The 18,653-nt window shown below is 39.6% G+C and overlaps 1 protein-coding gene across 1 annotated transcript in view; it reads left to right on the top strand.

Annotated features, from left to right (window-relative positions):
* TBCD (tubulin folding cofactor D) overlaps positions 1-18,653 on the top strand; it is a 281,185-nt gene that overhangs the window by 244,981 nt on the left and 17,551 nt on the right. Inside the window, exons 33-36 of the mRNA XM_019502452.1 lie at positions 6,814-6,935; positions 7,920-7,997; positions 14,321-14,410; positions 15,481-15,568. Of these exons, the coding sequence (XP_019357997.1) occupies positions 6,814-6,935; positions 7,920-7,997; positions 14,321-14,410; positions 15,481-15,568 (378 nt within the window). The remainder of the gene's footprint in view (positions 1-6,813; positions 6,936-7,919; positions 7,998-14,320; positions 14,411-15,480; positions 15,569-18,653) is intronic.

Genomic DNA, 18,653 nt, shown 5'->3' with positions numbered 1-18,653 from the left:
TAAAAACTGCTTGTTTATATTTGGGGGGAAGCAAGTGTTGTCTGTTTTGGCTGTGAGATTTTTACTACTTTTCTAAAGAGATATTTACTGTTATGTAGAGTTAAATTAGGATTGCAAAGAGTTTCTATTCTCTGGCAGGAGCAGTAATGAGTGTGAACAAAATGCACTATCTACATGTAACCTCTGTCACGTGGAAAAGGAAGTTACAGGTTTGGGATTGTTTGTTTTGTTTTTGATGTTTCTATTTTTTTATAAAGAGTTTGGCTTCGAAGGGTGGTGCTGAGTGCGTGTCTTGCTTAGAAATGTTTTGGTAACAGCTGAAAGAATTTTTGTCTGAGCATTTTAAGTAATCTGGAAAAACAGAAGATGTCATTTCCTTTGGGGTTTGGGCTTTGGCATTCTTCAGCATTCCTTTGGTTCAAAGGATATTTTCTTTGTATAAAAGAATCTTCTAACTGTATAGCTGGCTTATGATAATGCATATCTCTTATAGCTACATAAAAGAAATCTCCCCAGTACACAGATTCTTGTGTATAAAATGGTGCTCTCTCTACAGTTTACTAGAGCTGCCGTAGTTTCAAGCAAATTGCTTGACGTAGTTTCATGTTGTATTGGATTTCTTCAGCCTAAAAAAACATAATGTAGGAAGTAATAAGATTTTAGTGATAGAACCTTTTCTGAGATACTGTTTTGAAAGACTACTAGTTTTCCCTGGACTATAAACCAGTTTCAGTGTTGGGTTGAAAAACTGTCATGAAATATTTGGAGTAGTTGCTCTCAGATGTTTAGCTTATTGATGAAGCCACTGGCTGATGAGTCAGCTGGCAAAATGTACAAACATATCTCTACCCCATGTGTCTGTTCTCTATGCATGGAATGTATAAGCTGTCGTTTTCACCTTTTTCTAAGTGTACTCCTATGATTCCAGGTATGGTAGTAACTTTCCATGATCCCTAGTAGAAACTACTGGCTTTGGAGGGCTTGTATGTTTATCTTATTAAATTACAAGAATGTATCTTATCAAATTGCAAGAATGTATCATAACCTAGCTAACTGGAAAGTGAGGAAATGTGGTTCTAGAATATTTAATAAAGCTGCCTGATGATCATGCAGCATCTAATCAGAATAGAAGCCTTTACATATGCATGTAGTTGCATTGGCTTAATGAATTTTATAGGATGGGGCCCATGGTCCTATGTCCTGAATACACAAGTTGTCCAACGGAATTCATTTGAGAGTAATTTTTGGCCCATTTTAAAAGCAAGTATTGTGAATCATCATGCTTTATGTAAAATGTTACTGACTTCAAAAGGGTTGTTTGTCTTCAAAGAACAGGAGTATTAAAAGAAGTATTATGAGCAGAATAAGTAGACATGGTCTTACTTGTGCTAAAAACTAGACTTTAAATTATTTTTAGGTATAAGAAAAACACCCTATTGCCACTTAAGTATATTAAATATGTCAGGATTTGAAATGAACCAGAAGCAGTGCTGTTTATTGAGCCTAACATGCTCTTAATATATATTACATCTTTTTTTCATGCACATGTGCAAGAATGCTCTTATTTTGTTAATAGGTCTTTTATGTGTACAGTGAAATATACCATGTGTGTATTAATAGTTGTGTGAAAACACTGAACAATTATGGCAACTGTAAAAGCTTCACTTTTATTTTTAGTTGTTTTTAGTAGCAGTCCATACAGGTTCCTTTCATGGTATGTGGATTTTTATCTTGCTCATATGTGCATAAATGAGATTCTTCTTGGCCAACAGTGTTCATTACAGCTACTCCCCTTCTGTCCTTGTGCTTTTTCTTTCTCCTGATTGAGGGTGTAAAGGATGCAGTAGACACAGCTGTCACTCTTTCCCCTCTTACTGTCCTTGACAGTGGGATGGAACTTCTGCAGTGCCTGATGTTTTCTCTGTGTATTGTACTCATATTCATTAGGGCTATGCAAAGCTTCAGTTGCTGATTCGACTCGGAGGAGATTCAGCCTGATTCGGCAGTCAAATCTCCGAATCCGAATCCAACCAGGAGACCCATTAATCTCTCTGAATTGAACTGGAAGCCTCCGATTCGATTCGGAGAGATTTGATGATTTGGACATAGATACAGCTTTATATGTTTTTTTTTCTACGTACCTCAAGGTACCACGCGGCTCGTGAATGCTGAGATGGTGGGGCTGATGGAGCGTCCCATGGGAGCGTGGGGGGGTCCCTAGCATGCTTGGCGGCGGACCTGGAAGTGGACCAGAAGTACTTCCGGTCCATTTCTGGGTCTGCTGCAGAGTGCACAGGGGACTCCCCACCCCCCGGCTTGGTGACTGGTGCCTCCTGGGTCTGGGGGGACACCCAGGGTCCCCCCGTGGCCAATCGCTGAGGTGTGGGGGGGTCCCCTGCACGCTCAGCAGCAGACCTGGAAGTGGACCGGAAGTACTTCCCGTCCACTTCTGGGTTCGCTGCCAACCATGTGGGGGCCCTCCCTGCACTCCTGTGGGACACTCCTTCCGCCCCAGCATTGCAGCATTCACAAGCTGCACCTGGTACCTCAAGGTATGTAGAAAAGACATATAAAGCTGTGTCTATGGCTGAATTTCTGATTCTCTGAATCAGAATCAAATCTTCAGATTTGAATTAGGCCGAATCAAATCAGGACAGTGATCCAAATTAACATATCAAATCACTGTCCCCTAAATTGGGCTGAATCTGAATTTAATACGGCCCGTTTCACATATCCCTAGTGTTAATTAGTATATTATCTTACTTTTTCATTGTTAGTTACTATAGCAGGGTCATAGTTGTAGAGAAGTAAGGCTGGCAGGGACCTCTAGAGATCATCTAGTCCAACCCCCTGCCTGAGGCAGGATCATCCCTTTCTGAACCATCCCATACAACCATAATCTAAACTCTACATAAGATACCTTCAACACTGATGGAACATAGACTTAACCTGCCATAGGTGAAGCAGGGGAACCATGGCAACCAATGTCCAGCTTCTATAAAATGTTGTCAGTATACACTCAGGAGGTCCTGGGTAGAGAACCATGCCTCTGCTACAGAAAAAATCCCCAGTGTCCATACCATTTTGGCCATGGGGTAAAATTCTTTCCTGATTCCAAATATGGTCTGAGTGGAGGGTCAAGACTCGTAGCCAGGAACGTTCAGCTTTGCTTCTATCAGGAGAACCAGCACACCCCAGTTGAAGTCCCCAGCCTGAGCTGTAGCTAACACACAGTGCCTCTGGGGAGTCTTAAAAACACCCTGGCATGTATAGCCGGAAAAGGGGGGGTGGGCCAGGAGCAACCAGCAAGGCCAGAAGCATGGGAAATGCCCATGATAGAACATAGGCATAGCTATGCCTAGATCATCCCAGACCAGTGGCTGTCCAGCCTCTTCTTGAACGCCTCCAGTGGTGAAGAAGTATTCCGTTGCCTCATAGTGAAGAAGTTTTTCCAGATATCCAATCTAAATTTACTTTGCTGCAACTTCAAGCCACTCATCTGCATCCTTCTCTCTGCAGCAAGAGAGGAAAGGTTCTTTCCCTTTTCCTTATGGCAGCCCTTCAGGTACTTGCAGACTGTTATCTTGTCCCCTCTTAAGCATCTTTTTAACAAGCTGAACATGCCTAGCTCCTTCAGCCTCTCTCTTTGTATGACTTGCCTTCCAAGCCCTTGATCATCTTTGCTGGCCACCTCTGGACCGTCTCTAACTTCTCCATGTCCTTTTTAAAATGTGGAGCCCAGTACTGCACATAGTACTCCAGATGAGGCCTAACTAGTGCCAAGTAGGGAGGCACTATCACCTCCTATGTCTTGCACCTAATGCTTCTATTGATGAAGCCCAAAACTGCATTCATCTTTTGTGTGGCTGCATCACACTGCAGACACATTGAGTGTGTGGTCTACTAAGACTCCCAAGCCCTTTTCCATAAAGTTGCTGGCCAGCCAGGTGTTCTCCGTTTTGTATTTATGTTTCTGATTATTCCTCCGAAGGAGTAGCATCTTGCATTGGTCTGCACTGAACTTTATCCTGTTTGCTCTAGCCCAACTTTCCATCCTCCAACATGTTCACAATCCTTCCCAGTTTCATGTCATACACAGACTTGCTTTGGAAGCTTCCTATGCCAGCAACAAAATAATAAACACATTGAATAGTACCTGGCTGAGGACAGACTCCACTTGGAACCTCCTGCGATTCTGACATGGATCCATTAATAATCATCCTTTGCTTGTGGCTATTGACCCAGTTATCTATCTGCCTTGTAGTAGTTTTATCCAGCCCACACTTCTCCAATTTATTTATGAGAAGGTAATGTGAGACCTTGTCAAAAGCCTTGCTGAAGTCCAGATACACTATAGCCCCGGCATTCTCTTCATCCACCCAAGTTTTTACTTTGTCAAAGAAGGAGATCAGGTTTGTTTGGTACAATTTGTTTTTCATAATTCATGCTGGCTGCTTGCAATCAGCCCTTCTTCCTCCAGATGCTTGCAAATGGCTTTAGGATATGCTCCACTAAATTTCCATGTATTGAGCTAAGGCTAACTGGTCTGTAGTTCTGTGGGGATGGAGTCCATGGGCCTGTGGCACAGGTGCACGCTATGCCCTACATGGGTCTGATCAGACCCTAGAGCTGCACGGGGAGTTGGCTTGCAGAGCTCTGCAGGCCAGATCTAGCCCCCTGCCCCTATGTTTACCAAAACTGTCTCACGAGAACTGTGAGATGCCCTGTCCCCAGGAATTCCACTACCTGTTCTCTTTCCCTGCTACTGGGGAATCCTCTTTTAGGGTTGCCAAACAAGTGAGTGATGGCTAGGCCTGCTCATGCCTTTGTTTTCAGATGGAAGGGCTTGGATATAAACTCATCGGATGGTGCTGGCCAAACCAAATTTGTCCTTGCTCTGGTAGGGTATACATACATTGAAAATGGAATCAGTGTGGTCATGATAAGGTAAATAAGTCTTTTTCATTGCCGTAAGTGTATGCTGTGTTAAGAATGTTTGCTTAAGTTCTATAGGTAATCGTGCTGAACTTTATTATTAGAAACTTGAATCATTGTCTGCTCAAAGGCTCCAATCTAGATTAAGGTGCTCAGCAATGTATGAACAATAAGGAGTTTGCTGTCTAAATAATGACACAAATGTAGAATGCAATGGTGAAGAAGTTTGGGGTCAGAGGAGACTAAGAGTAATGGAAGTTGTGGAAGAGTAATAGAAGTTGCACATATTTTAGTTCAGTGTACAATTTTACACTTAAGTTCTGGGTTTGTATAATGTAAACTCTTCCAGAGCCCGTCCCCTTTGTGACTTGCATTATTTCATTAGTTGGGAAGATGCTGTCTTCAGTATGCACATTCTTCTGCCATCCTCCTTTCTAGTCATTGCTTTTGTATGTATTACAGTTTAGTTCATTTATTCAAATGCTGGATACTCTGTTTACTGCTGTCTTTTAATGACATTTCCGTGCAGTCCTTCTGTTAATTTTTTGAATCTCAGAAAAAAACATCTGTGGATTTGGCTGTCTTGAAAACAGGGCAGTAATCTGAGACAGCTAGAAGTTAGTCTAAATATGTTAGGAATGTAGCAGAAAAAAACTACATGGTTAGACACGTGCCTTACGAAATATTTCCATGAGACTTCACAGATTTCTTCATGTCAGCCCTCTTCTATTTTGAATTCATGTGTGCTACTGACACCTAAATAAATACACATTTGTACTACTTGAATCGCAAAAATACAAAGGCCAAATGCTTATTTTTTTTATTGTGCTTAAAGGGAACTGTTTGGAACTGTGGGTAGATTCTATCCTTTAAAAAGTTAATGGAATTATTTCTTTAACATGTAATAACAAAGTAGTTGATCGTGTGCTGAATTTTTCAATAAGCGCATTTCCCTTTACAGCTTTTTAAATATCAGGCATCCAAATATAAGCATGCAATGCTTTGTTCACTACATGAAGAACTATCTTACATTACTTTTAACATCTGAAAGAACTGTGTTTACTGAGTTCAGTTCAAAATTTCTTTAAGTACAGTTGAGTTTTGCAAATGTACAAGTGTAGATGTTATTGAGGCATATTGGTTTTGAAGCGCAGCACAGATCAATAGCTATCATTGATATTTTTGATTTTGCATTTGAATTAATGAAGAGAGATACCTACTTGTACAAACTTGTTAATGCCTCACTGTGCTTCCTCTAGTCTGCTGTATACTAACCTTAAACCAGCATATACTGCCTGGTCTTTTGGATTTACAGGTAAAATAACATTTTTAAAGGCACAATAGAAAAATGTTATTTATGTGGTTGCTGAAGCCTTTGAAAAATGCTCCTATGCTTGATAAATGTGTAAAACACTCTGGCTCGTATCCTCCAGTACTCTTAATTTCAGTGTGGCCTACCTAGTACACAAGGACTTAGCATTCTGACTCAAAATCAGCAAAATACTGAAGCAAAGAAGTGTAGTAATATTTTTCCTAGGTTGTTTTATTATAAAAGAAACAAATTAATGAATATAGTCTTTAGTCCAGTCTTTTTTTTTCTTATAATTTATTTTACTCTAAAACTTGATCTAGGAAATGCAATACATGGATAAAAAAAAGTAATGGCAAGTGAACCAGCTGTCTTCCCCTTAGACAGTGATAGTGAATCAGTATGCTCACTTACTGTTTCTTTTTAGAAGTATATCTGAGGGTCCAGAAGTGCAGCTAATGTAGTGAAGTTCCTGCATAGGTTGGGAATGTTTGTGTTTAAAAAAAAATTCCAGTCACAGCCAGGTTTATTCTACAAACTGCTTCATTTCAGATGTTCTGTTGTTGTAGGTTCGGTACTCTGCACAGAGCCTGTTTGACTATATGAAGAAAATCCAAAATGATCTGGGTGCCATGAATAGCTTTTGTGAGACATTGCTAAAAGTTTTTGAAGATAACCTGCTGAATGACAGGTAATCCTTCTCTTACATAAAATACTAATAGAAGAATATATACTGAGGAGGTCAGTATACTTTCATAATGTGCCCAATAACAGTATGAAATTACCAGTATTTTGTATACATTTATTTTGATACATTGTAGAATTTTGAAAATGGCCTCAACAAAAAGTCCCAGAAAAGACAGAGCTCTGGGAGACAGTTTTGTGTAAAAAAGGAAGCACTTACTTTATTGTAGCGTTGAACTTAAAACGAACTGCAGTATTTTCATGTAGTGTGACATTTGGAAAATTAGATGCTTATGTGCACTGTCATTGTGTTTTTTGTTTAGGAAGGGTTTCCTTAGGAATATGCAAAGTGTAACTGTCATAGAAAAATGCATGGTCTTGTTGAAAGACCAGATATGTTATGTAGCAAGACTCGTTCACCTAAGCTTCACTTATGAAACTTTTGCAAGTTCTGGAGTTAAGGTTGTGGGTATTTTGTTGTGAAGTTTGGGGGACTATTTTCTGTTCATAACGTTTAGCAGGATTTTCAGTCTTCTTTTTGTTAACTCAGCTGTTGTAGCTGAAAATCTCCATAGCTGTTTTTGCTGCCGTGCCATCTGTTCAGCCTCATTTTGTGCTTAATCTAAGTGAAAAACGTTTGCAACTTTTAATAAACTTACTTAAGTACATTATTCAGATTTGTTTAAAATTATCCTACACTTTTTAATTGTATTTCCAGGTCCCCACAAGCTTAGATCCATCCTGGCTATTGACTAGTTTCTTTCCTTTGGCTGCAACAGAATGTCTCTCTTTCCGCCAACTAGAATGATTTAGCCAACTTAGAGGAGTTACCCAGCAACCTTTCTCAGTGGGTGGGGTAGAATTCTAATTGAAATGGATGTATGTAGATAGCAGGTCTCTCTCCCCTCCCCCTCACTTGCTTTCAATAAAAATAAGCATATACATGATATCTGCCAAGAAATGTATTTGTTGTGCACATTTTTTTATTTAGGGTTTCTGTACCTCTGTTGAAGATGCTGGATCAAATGCTGGCCAATGGTTGCTTTGATATTTTCACTACTGAAGAAGAGTAAGTGTTAATTATTCTCTTTGGAAATTCCGGTCTTATATTGGATGACATGAGAGGGGAAAGCTTGTGCAGCAATTGATTTCAAGGTTAGCGTTACTGATGAGAGCACTCTTTCTAATTCAGTAATTTAGTGGCACTGTTTTTAGGATCAAAATTTGATCGTCCATTCCTTGTCAGTTGTCTTTTCTTTTAAGATCTCTCCTGCTGTTGAAAAAATACTTGCAAAAGCTGCGTTATGGTTGCTGGGAGCTTTTTTCTTGCACAAAATGCTAGATGCTTTTTTAAAAATTTCAGTAAACGAATCAGGGTACATATAGTGGGGATGCAGAGAGTCTGGGAGTGCTGCCTTACACTGAGATGCACACTACTCTGTATGGTAGGTAAAGTTATTATTTTGTTTGAATTTCTCTGAAGTTTATTGGGACAGCTCTCAAGGAAGGTTTCCTCTTTCTCAGTGCAGCAGTTGGCTCTTTCAGGGCTTTATGACCAGAAAATGACACAGGTTCATATTTTCACTTAGAAAAGGTAAGGCCGTGCTAGATTGTAGTATTGCTGAGAGTTTGTACATTTTCTAAATGCATATTTAGGGAAATAAATATATATTTTACCAGGCAGTGTACATTTTGCACAATTTTCCTATTGTGACACCCCAAAATAACATTCCCCAGATGATCTGTCAGTCGTAAAATCCTACAGCTTTTGTTTTAAGTGAGTACCCTCCAAGAAGTCTGTAACACTTTTTTTTTGAGAAAACAACAACAGAATAAGGCTCCCACAGTTCCATGGCTAGTATTCTGGACAGAAGGATGTTAGGAGTGGACAAACATGAATTATGGCCTTGTAATAACAGATTTTCAGAGCAGTATATTTTAATTTTAGTAAAATTAAAATTTGTTTATGCTGAAATCAGACATGAAGTATCTGAGCACAAGTGCAGATAGATGACAGAATTGTAAAGCACTTAGGTCACGGTGTGCAGTTTTTTTACTAGATTTGAAATACATTTTTTTTAATTGTGCCTATAATTTTAAAATTGAGCACAGGGGATACACTCTTATAGTATGAAAGTGTTAATTGAGTCTATCAGTACTTGTAATCATGCACAGGTATGCTCTTTCAAAGTAGTAACACTATCTATGGGTCATAGAACATTTAATTAATTAAAATAATGATGAAATGAATAATTAAATATTACTTGGGCCAGAGAGTGTGTGTGTAAGACTAGTTTAGTAGTTAGCATTTTCACTGGAGATCTACAACTCCCCAGTCTTAGCTCCATTGAAGATTCAAAGCTTGAGAGGCACTCCCACTTCAGGAGATCCTGTAACATAATGGTTAGGGTACTTTGTTGGAGGTCCATATGGGTTTGAGTCCCCTCAGGAAAAGGTGGAATTTGAACCCACATCTCTCACATGGTTAATTTAATAACTTAAAATAATCATTTGCACAGCCCTAGGTTATCATCCTTGAATTAGGGAACAGAAAGGAATGAAGCATTTAGGAAGTTTCCTTGAGAATGTGCTAATGAAGATTCCATTTACTGGGGAAGATGTTAGATGGGTGAATTTGGTTCTGTTTGTGTTGCCGCATGTCACAATAATTCAGTAACTTATATATATAATACACCAAGGTAAACTTTATGCACCAGGGTAAACTTAAGCACTTTGTTGTTTTGGGAAAATCGTGAAAGGCAATTAAGTACTGACCATCTCACTGGTGCCTGCCAGACTGCAGTTGGATGAAGTCCACTGCTTTTTGTGTGAGAGAATATGGGAGAGTGTAACTGCTGGACCAGACTTTTTTCAGCAGGACTACTTGTATGTTCCTTCATCCAAAGAAGTGTGCCAAAAAGGATGTGAAAGTACAATGCAGAATAGGTTAGACTGAAATGGAGACACACTACCCTGTATCATGCAGCTTTTAATCTCAAAGCTGCACTGTATATATAAAGTGAGGCTAGAATGGAGGGAAAAGGAAGGAAATGTTTTTTTTCCTCACTTTTAATAGGTCAATGTATGCATCCAACTTAAATCAGAAAAACGATTTATACTGTTTATTCAGTATTTAATATGACCAATGTCCAAATGCTTCAGCTATGCAGTACATTTATGCTAATCTTGCCTTAGTGGGCAGGAGAAGGAAAATTAGCATGGTTTGTTTTCATTTTTCCTAGTCTGCTCATCTGAGCCTTAGCAAGATAACTTTTGATTTAGCATGTGTAATTGTGCTGCCACTGGCTGCTTGGCCTTCAGTAATCTATGGTTAAATTAAAAAAAAACAACAAATGAATCTTTGCAGGTGCCTGTTTTGGGGAGGGGGTTGATTAAAAAATGATTTTTTACTATACCAGACCTTTTTTCTAGCAGTATCTACAAAATGATATCCATAACAGGTACATAACCAGTAAATTATACTGGAATTGTTATTTACTGGTAAATTTAAATAAGATTAATGGCTGTTGGATAAATGGTAGTAGGAAATAAATACTTGATAGAAACTTGAATTGCCACTGGATGTCACTCTTGTTTCAAAGGAGCATAGCTTGAAGTGAATTTTCCTGCCTGTTCACAAGATGGACCCTAAAGCTGGGTTTGGAAAGAGCAGTCTCATGCTTCTTTGAGATCTCTCCAAAGGATTTTTAGTGCTCATAAAACTTGCTGTGCTAACAATGCCAGCTGGAAGAGAAATACATCACTAGCAATTTTTTCAGCGCTGCTCTGCCAGTGTGCTTCAGCCCTGACTATTTGTTACCTCAAAGATGGAGAAAGATCTTTAGTCGCTATGACTTATTCAAGTCCTTTGCGACTCGGCTGAATCTGCCAGCATGGAGGCTGATTGAAGTGCACGCTTACCTTCCAGGAACTGGAATGAACCACCAGTTTTGACTTTAGTTCAGGGCTGTCCAACTTCTAAGCAGCTGGGGGACACAGCCGGCTGCATGAACAGGGCCTTGCACCAATGTGGGACACAGGCCCTGGGCTGCACACCATGCATCTGTATGGCCCCAGTGTCACCCTCAGCTTCCAGCAACCTGCCAAGTTGTACCACCACCCCTGTGTGGCAGGCACATGAAGCACAAGCTGGAGGAAGGAGGAGGAACCTGAAGACTCTGGTTGCTGTTGCAGGTTGATCAGTGTAGGGAGCTGCAGCCAGGCAGGAGTTCAGGGGCCTCACCTTTGACCCCTTGTTGGCCCCGTGGGCTGCCAGTTGGACAGCTCTGACCTGGTTGATCAAATGGCTACTCGTAACAGCTTTGTTCCATTGTTCTTGTGTGTTGCTGAGGTTAAAAGTTCTGCCTTCTCATGAGGCTTCCCTTTTCTCTGCAGTAGCTTTCCCAGAGATGTAATGGTCTGCTGCCTTTTGGCACACCATGAACTAAACTTGAATGTTAACTTAATTTCAGTTGAGAAACTGTTTGTATCTGTATTCTCCTGGACTCTTCACAAGCCCTCTGTACCCCAGATAATAATAGCTACCTGGCTATTATTGTTCAGAAAGGGTGGCAGAGACCAGAGTGCAATTGACCTATAGGGGCTGTTGTTTTAAAGCCCATTGTAGCCTAAATACTGTTTACTGGGGTTTCCAAGATGTCCACTGAAGACCGGTCCAGTAAATTGCCCATCACCACCTTGCAAGGACCATCCCATTGTAGCCAGTGAGCAAGCCCTCACCAGAGGGGTTTGCAGTCTCTCAACAGCCTGGTAAAATCTTCCATTCCTAGACCTCATGGGGTTAAAGTGTTCGAACTTGGAGTTCTAACATATGAATAGAAAGTCTAACATTTGAAGCAAAGTGTTTAATTTATCATTTTACTGACATACAGTACACTTGGCAACATAATACAATACAAATAGTATCTGTGTAGTCATCCATTAGGCATAATAGTTTGCTGAAGGTTTTATAAACTGCCTTAAAGATGGCACGTGTCATTACTGATCTTGAACAAGTGGCTTTTATATTTTCCATACTACTGTTGATTCCTTTAAGTAGTGGTAATTCCATTCCTAAGTTGAGCCTAAACTGAAAAGGGCACAGCATGGCTGTCCTCTGATTTCAAGACCACCTCAAGTAATATCATGATTGATCTAATTGAAATTCAGTTCACCTTAAAAAAACACATTCTTTTGCAGGAACACGTGTGCCCAATTTACATAATATAAAGACTTTAGACTGATCCCTTTTCCCCAGATACTGATTCTATTTCTGCTGGAGCTGTGCCTGCACAGGAGAAGGAATTTTCTCAATTTCCTTTAAAGAGGCCAAGCTATTTGAGTCATTTGAGATCACACATAGGTTAGGTTTAGTTATTACAAATGTGAAATTGGCAGATGACAGAAAGGAAAGTGGGCCTGTTTTAAACGCAAAATACTGCACATGAGGTTACATGTGCTAAATTTTTTCCAGATGCTCTGTTCCAATTGGTCTCTTTGTTGCTGTGTTTTTCAGCAGTGTTCATATTGTCGAATCAATTTAAAATCTCACCTAATTTACCATATTGCTGTTGTCCTGTGCTGAAAGGCAGGCTTGCAGGTACTGTAATTAATCTTTTGTAAACTTCAGCCAGTTTGTGAAACAGCCTTGTATAACTGTGAAAAAAATTACCAGCTCAGGGGCTAAAAACACCCAGCCTTAACATTAAACAGCATTCTGCATGCAGTTTCTGTCTAACACCTGCCTAGAGAAAGATCTGTTTTTGGACACACGCAAGTCCACAGATTCATGCATGCGAACACATACTACCCCCACAAGTGTTCCACATACACATGCTTCCCACTACTCTCTCACTCTTCTCAGGGTTGGAGTAATGCTGAGGCAAGTGTAGAGGACTTGTCACTACATCTTCTGATATGGATATCATGGCCAGTTCAGTGTAAGTGATGGCACTACTTTAATGCCTCTTTCTTAAAATAGTCTAAAGCAGGGGTTAGCAACCTATGGCCCATGGGCTGAATCTGACCCATGAAGAAAGTGGATCTAGCCCATAGCAGCTCTGGGCATTGGCAGCATGCTGCAGTCCAGGCCCCAGAGGAGGTATCCCTAAGGTCCTACCATCTGCCTTGCTCCATCTATTCTTTCTGAAGCATCTCCTAATCATGCTGCCCCACCACCTTGTTCTGTTCTTACAGCCTTGTTGAATTTAACCCTTTCTATTGCCATTGGCCACTTGAATTGATGGCAAGGGCAAAGCACAGGCACCTTTGGCACTCTAGCAGGCAGAGATTTGTGGCCTGCAGCAGGGTTCTGGGTTACACGTGGCAGCCTGTGGCAGCAAAAGATTGCTGACCCCTGATCTAATGCATATTGAAGCCTATTCAATGGAAATGTTTGTAAAGACAGATGCATGAATTCTTAATAAACTTCTTGCCATTCTAACAATCTCTGTATTGTTGCAAAGTGGGTAATGTGAGTCAGGTTACACTGTACATCTTATTTGATGTTTGTTTGTTTCCACAGCGTAAAATCATAGTGGTAGAAATACATTTCTGGATTTTTGGTCTGTTTTTTTTCACTTAAACATTTACAACATAGCAAATAATTTTGCTTGCTTTTTGTATTAGATGCCTGAGAGTATTGATCAGAAGATTAAATGAAATGTTGTGCAGATATATGAATATAATCAAAGGGCCCATGAGATGAGAAAAAAGGAGGGAATATTAAACAGTTCTGGTTGTTTGTATGAGTGTCTGAAAAAAACGCTGTCGCAACCGTATTTCCCAGACTGTGCAAACTGACTAAATATATTTCAAGAAGGCTTCAAACTGTTACTCCTAGCAGTAAAGCTTTGGAGAACTGCCATCTCTATTTTGTTCAGAATCAGTAAAAGAATGTGGGCAAACAAACTATAAACTGTAAATGTATTTGAAAACATATGATGACTAGGGACTAGATGCTGCAGAAATGCTTGAAACACTTGCATTCTTATTTGGGTATAGAATATTTTTTTACTTCTGCTTTGTCAATTCTGATCCATCCAAGGTTGATAGTAACCACAATGTATAGCCTCTAATTAGTTGGAATAGCTGGAATGAGTTGAGCTATATATTGTTCAACCCCCCTGAAGACAGATACCCACAGAGAGGTCGGTGAGTAAACAAGCAGGAAGGCTGAATATGTTCTTATCTTTATAGGAGGCCCTTCAAGAACAGGGGTAAGCCACAATGGGGAAAACTTGCACTGTTCTTAATTGTGCTGTACCCCACTTGTGAGTATTTGTAACTCTCCTGACCACTAAATCCATTTAGAAGTACGTTTAAAAAATGTCAACCAAAAGTTCTGTTTTGCCTTTCACAAGTTAATAACTAAAATCCTTTTAAAATTTCCAGCCATCCATTTTCAATGAAGTTACTTATGCTTTGTAAAGAAGAGATCAAGAAATCCAAAGATATCCAAAAACTTCGTTCCAGCATTGCAGTGTGAGTCCATAAAAAAACCCTCTCTTTTTTTTAACTGCAGGAAGTGGAGAAAGGCTCAACTTCTGAACATATGAAATGAGAGCTATGGGGTGGAGACTGAGAAATTGTTCTCCTTGGTCTAGTTGGCCTGAAATATATCTGAAAAGCGCACATGTCTATGTATCTGAAGATTCTGTGATCTTTATACATTCTTTTAAAGAAAAATCACGCAAGGAATCAGATAAGATTTGAGTATTTGAGCTTTCTGCCAAAGTGATTAAACTGCCTGTCTTAGAGTACATTGTCATGAGATTTTTGCTTCTGGAGAGCTTGATTCAAATGCTGCCTAGGTAACAGATGGTATTAAGCAAATCAGAAAGCACTTTTGTAAAACTGTTGAACCATTTGGATGTTTTGCTCTACAGAAGTGCACAGGTGAAGCAGGAGGGAAAGTTGCAGATCAGCAGGGGTAAGGGCAGGTGATGTCACAATAATGTTGTGAGTCTGGATTGAGCCTCCTTGACACAAGTTTCCATGATTGTTGTATGCAGCTGGCTAAATTCGCTCTGGGGGGTAACTCTTTTGGAAGCAATGGTACTATAACAGGCATATACCTGATCCAAAGTGTTAGTGCCTTTAGTTTACTACTAGTTCACTTTTTCTATATCAGTATTTGAAAGTGTTCTACAAAGCTTAAATTGAACAGCCATTCATCTGCACTGCCCTTTGCTTCTAATTGCATCATACATTAGCTCACACTGCAGTTGTTTCCAGTGTGAGCTTGTTTTACTTGTGATTTTCACACACAACCTCTGCTACCTTAGTAAACTTAAAGCCATATTTATATTTGACATAGCTATATGGCATCTCAAACAGCTGACTAACGCTTAATGATTTTACTATACTTTTCCTCAGTGTTTGCTTTCCCACAGTGCTTAGAAAATAAATTAGACTTCTTGAGGGTAGCAGAACCCTTTTCTTTAACATGTATGCGTGTGCACACTGCATTTTTAATCTCATAAATAAAATTACCTTTGTGACTATATTATTAATGGAAACCACTCATGCTGTATACATTCTTGTTTTTCTAGGTTTTGTGGCATGATTCAGTTTCAAGGTGACATGAGAAAAAAAGTTTTCTTTCAGTTGTTTCTTCTTCTTTGCCATCCATTTCCTATAGTAAGTATTGGGGGTGTTGCTTAGGGATTTGGGGGCAGAACTGAATTCTTTAAGCAAGGAAGAATGATGTTAAATATGATATCAGGTGAAAATGGGTTTTAAAGCACATGCACAAATCATTCATGGTTTTCTATATCATTTTGCAGTTTTTTCTCTAGGTGTTAATCATCTGACACCTTTTGGTTCCTGCCTGCCTGTTTGCTTGCATGTTGTATCCACAACCCTTTCCTTTACTATTTCAATTGTGAATACTGTGTGTTAGGGATTGCCTCTTCTGTTTGTACAGCAAGCAGTAATATGGAGTGCCAGTCACCTTTTGGGCTTTTGAGTGCTACTATAATAGTAGTAATTTAAGTAATTCACAATACTAACAGATTCCAGGTGAACCAGGAGAATGTAGGTCCTTAGAGAACCTTTGCTCATCAAAGCTAAAATTGTTAATCTGGTAGGAAGGTTCTGAAGATTTTACCAGTTTGTTTTTAGGGTGTCACATAAAATGCTGGCTTCGGTGCTTAGAGTTAATTTTAATCCACCAAAAAAATCTTAGTGTTGGGCAATAGCTTTAGTAAAAATAGCTCTGTGTACACCAGAGTCTGAATCACCTTATTAATAAGCAGTTTTCCTAGAACAGAGTGTAGCAATTATGGTGGCATCCACAAAGGAAGGTAAAGGAAAGTTAACTTTGCTGGTTTCTCCAGCAGATACAGTAGGACAATTTTTGCCAAATGGAGAAGGGTAGAAAGGAAAGGAATTCTAATTTCAGGTTTCCAAGAAAATCTAATAATACCCAAAGGAAGGCAAATAAATTATAGGTTATTTAAAAGAAAGTAGTTGTGCCCCTTTAAGTTGACCAATCTGTAAAAACAAGGTGTTCTTATGTTATAACAGATTTAAAAATATGAAATTTAAACAAACTCTCTTTGCAGTTTTTTAAACCATGCACTATCTTTATCACCCACAAAGTATTTTTAAACCAGTAAGTAAACATAACATGCAAATGTGGTTTCCAAATTATAAGTAGTAAACTATGCTGAGTACAGTGTGATTTTAACCTTTTGTTCAAAAGTAAGCAGTATCAGAATAAAAAATGATCTTCATTGGCTAGACAACAGGACTTCTGTACATTACCAAAACACTTCAAGACCTTGTTGGTTTTCATGTTGTTTTGTGCTTTCTTGCTGCTGTTTCAGCGACTGTGGATGCCACTGCCTTTGCTTTACCCAACACTGCTCCACTTTAGCTGTCCAGAAAAGTGCTTCTTAGTTTGTTATATTAGTACAGACTGTAATTCTAAAGCTGTGGCATACACTGTAGTTTTAGAACTGGTGAATGTGTGCATATTATTTATATTGTATAGATTCCACAAAATCTCCATACACATTCCAAGGTGAATATACAGTTTTGCAGAACAAAAGGGCCATAGTTGTTTTATTGGTTAGACTGCTGGGGCAGCTGTCAACCTGGGCTCTTGGAATTTGGAAGCATTCCAACTTTAGATATCTAACACAGATCCTCTCTCAAAGACTACTGGGTAAATGAAGGAGTTCTAAAGAGCAAGGAAATGGGTTTTGTTTGTTTTTGTTTTTAAGCACTGCCAGAGTTTGAATTGAATTGAATTGAATGATTTCATAATCATTTTTTTCAGTACTTATTATGTAGAAGAAATTCATGCCAGGTACACTTTTAAATTCTATGTATTTTATTGTTACAAAGGTAACTTAATTTTTTTTCAAAATTTGTAGATGAGGTTTTTCATTTTAGAATTCTAGATCTGGACCATGCCTATGTACATAAAAGCATCAGGTCTGCCATGTTGTGAAGAGGCTTCTATTTCCTCATTCCACAGAAAGGCTACCTTCATCTTATATTAGATTTGTGAATAATGAAATATATACACCACTTAGCCTCAGGGTGGTGAAGTTGTTCCAAGATCAAGACTGATTTGTGATTCCCAGTTTGGAGGATGAATATTTCCTATTGCCAGGCACCCAGCCTACATGAATGTGGTGTAACCCTCACTGGTTCTACACCTTCCCAGGGCCTGCAGTGGATGTTTCTGCGCAGCGTTATGGTAACCAGTCATTAGCAATCACTGGAAATCCATCCTAGGCATGATAGTCAATGGAGGGCTTCAAACATAACCTTGTTCGCAGGAAAAAATGCAAGATGCCAGAGAACTACTTATTCAGGGGAGGCATAAGGCCTGCCTGATGCCTTCCTAACTTTATGGTCTTGAGAAAGTATACAGGAGTCGTCTGGCTCTCCAGGTAACGTTTAGAAGATGACTGGACAACATTTTGATAGCTCCATATTGGACAAAAAGGTTTTGGCTGTGGATGTTCTTCTGTAGATATCCCAGTAGATTCTCCCCCCTGCTCAAATATGCTGTCCCAGAACAATAGTTTGATGCTATCCAAGCCAGACCTGCAGTTTTTGCATATGCAAAATTGGATTTTGGCAGGCTGAGCACACTGACAGAGATTGCTGTCTATAAGGTCAGAAGATTTGTATACCTTCCATCAGGAAAATGTATTAATTCTCTATCTGGGCAGCTTGGAATAATATTGATTCAGTTTTAGCCTTGACATCAAGTTTTTATATTATATCCTGCTCTTACATCAGACAGGAGCACTGATCAATTGCATTGAAGTCTAGCTGGTCACAATATTGGTCCACCTATTGCATTTTGTTTTCTCATAGCCTATGGGCACTTTTACATGTGCTCCACAGAGGGTGGGGGTTGGTCCTTTGCTTAGAGTGGCTCTGACAGCTGCTTTAATTAAAGCGCTGCAGCATCTCGTGTGTCAGCATCCCCACACTTTGAAATGGTGGCAGCGGTGCTTGAACTAAAGCATGTCAGATGAGCTTTAGTTCAAGTGCCCTCACTGCCATTTTGAAGCGCAGTGACGCTAATACACGAGATGCGGGAGGTTGCTGGAGTACAGTAATTACTGTGCTCCAGCAGCTTTGATTAATCAAGTCTGCTCTGATGTCTGATCGTGGTGCTTGGGCCAGGTGCCAGATGATTGGAAGGTAGCAAATGTGGTCCCCATCTTCAAGAAAGGGAAGAGGGAGGACCTGGGCA

The sequence above is a fragment of the Gavialis gangeticus genome, unplaced genomic scaffold (assembly GCF_001723915.1).
Source record: "Gavialis gangeticus isolate Ggan-Ray unplaced genomic scaffold, GavGan_comp1, whole genome shotgun sequence".
In the NCBI taxonomy this organism is placed as follows: Eukaryota; Metazoa; Chordata; order Crocodylia; family Gavialidae; genus Gavialis; species Gavialis gangeticus.
This window is presented reverse-complemented; position numbering and strand designations above follow the sequence as displayed.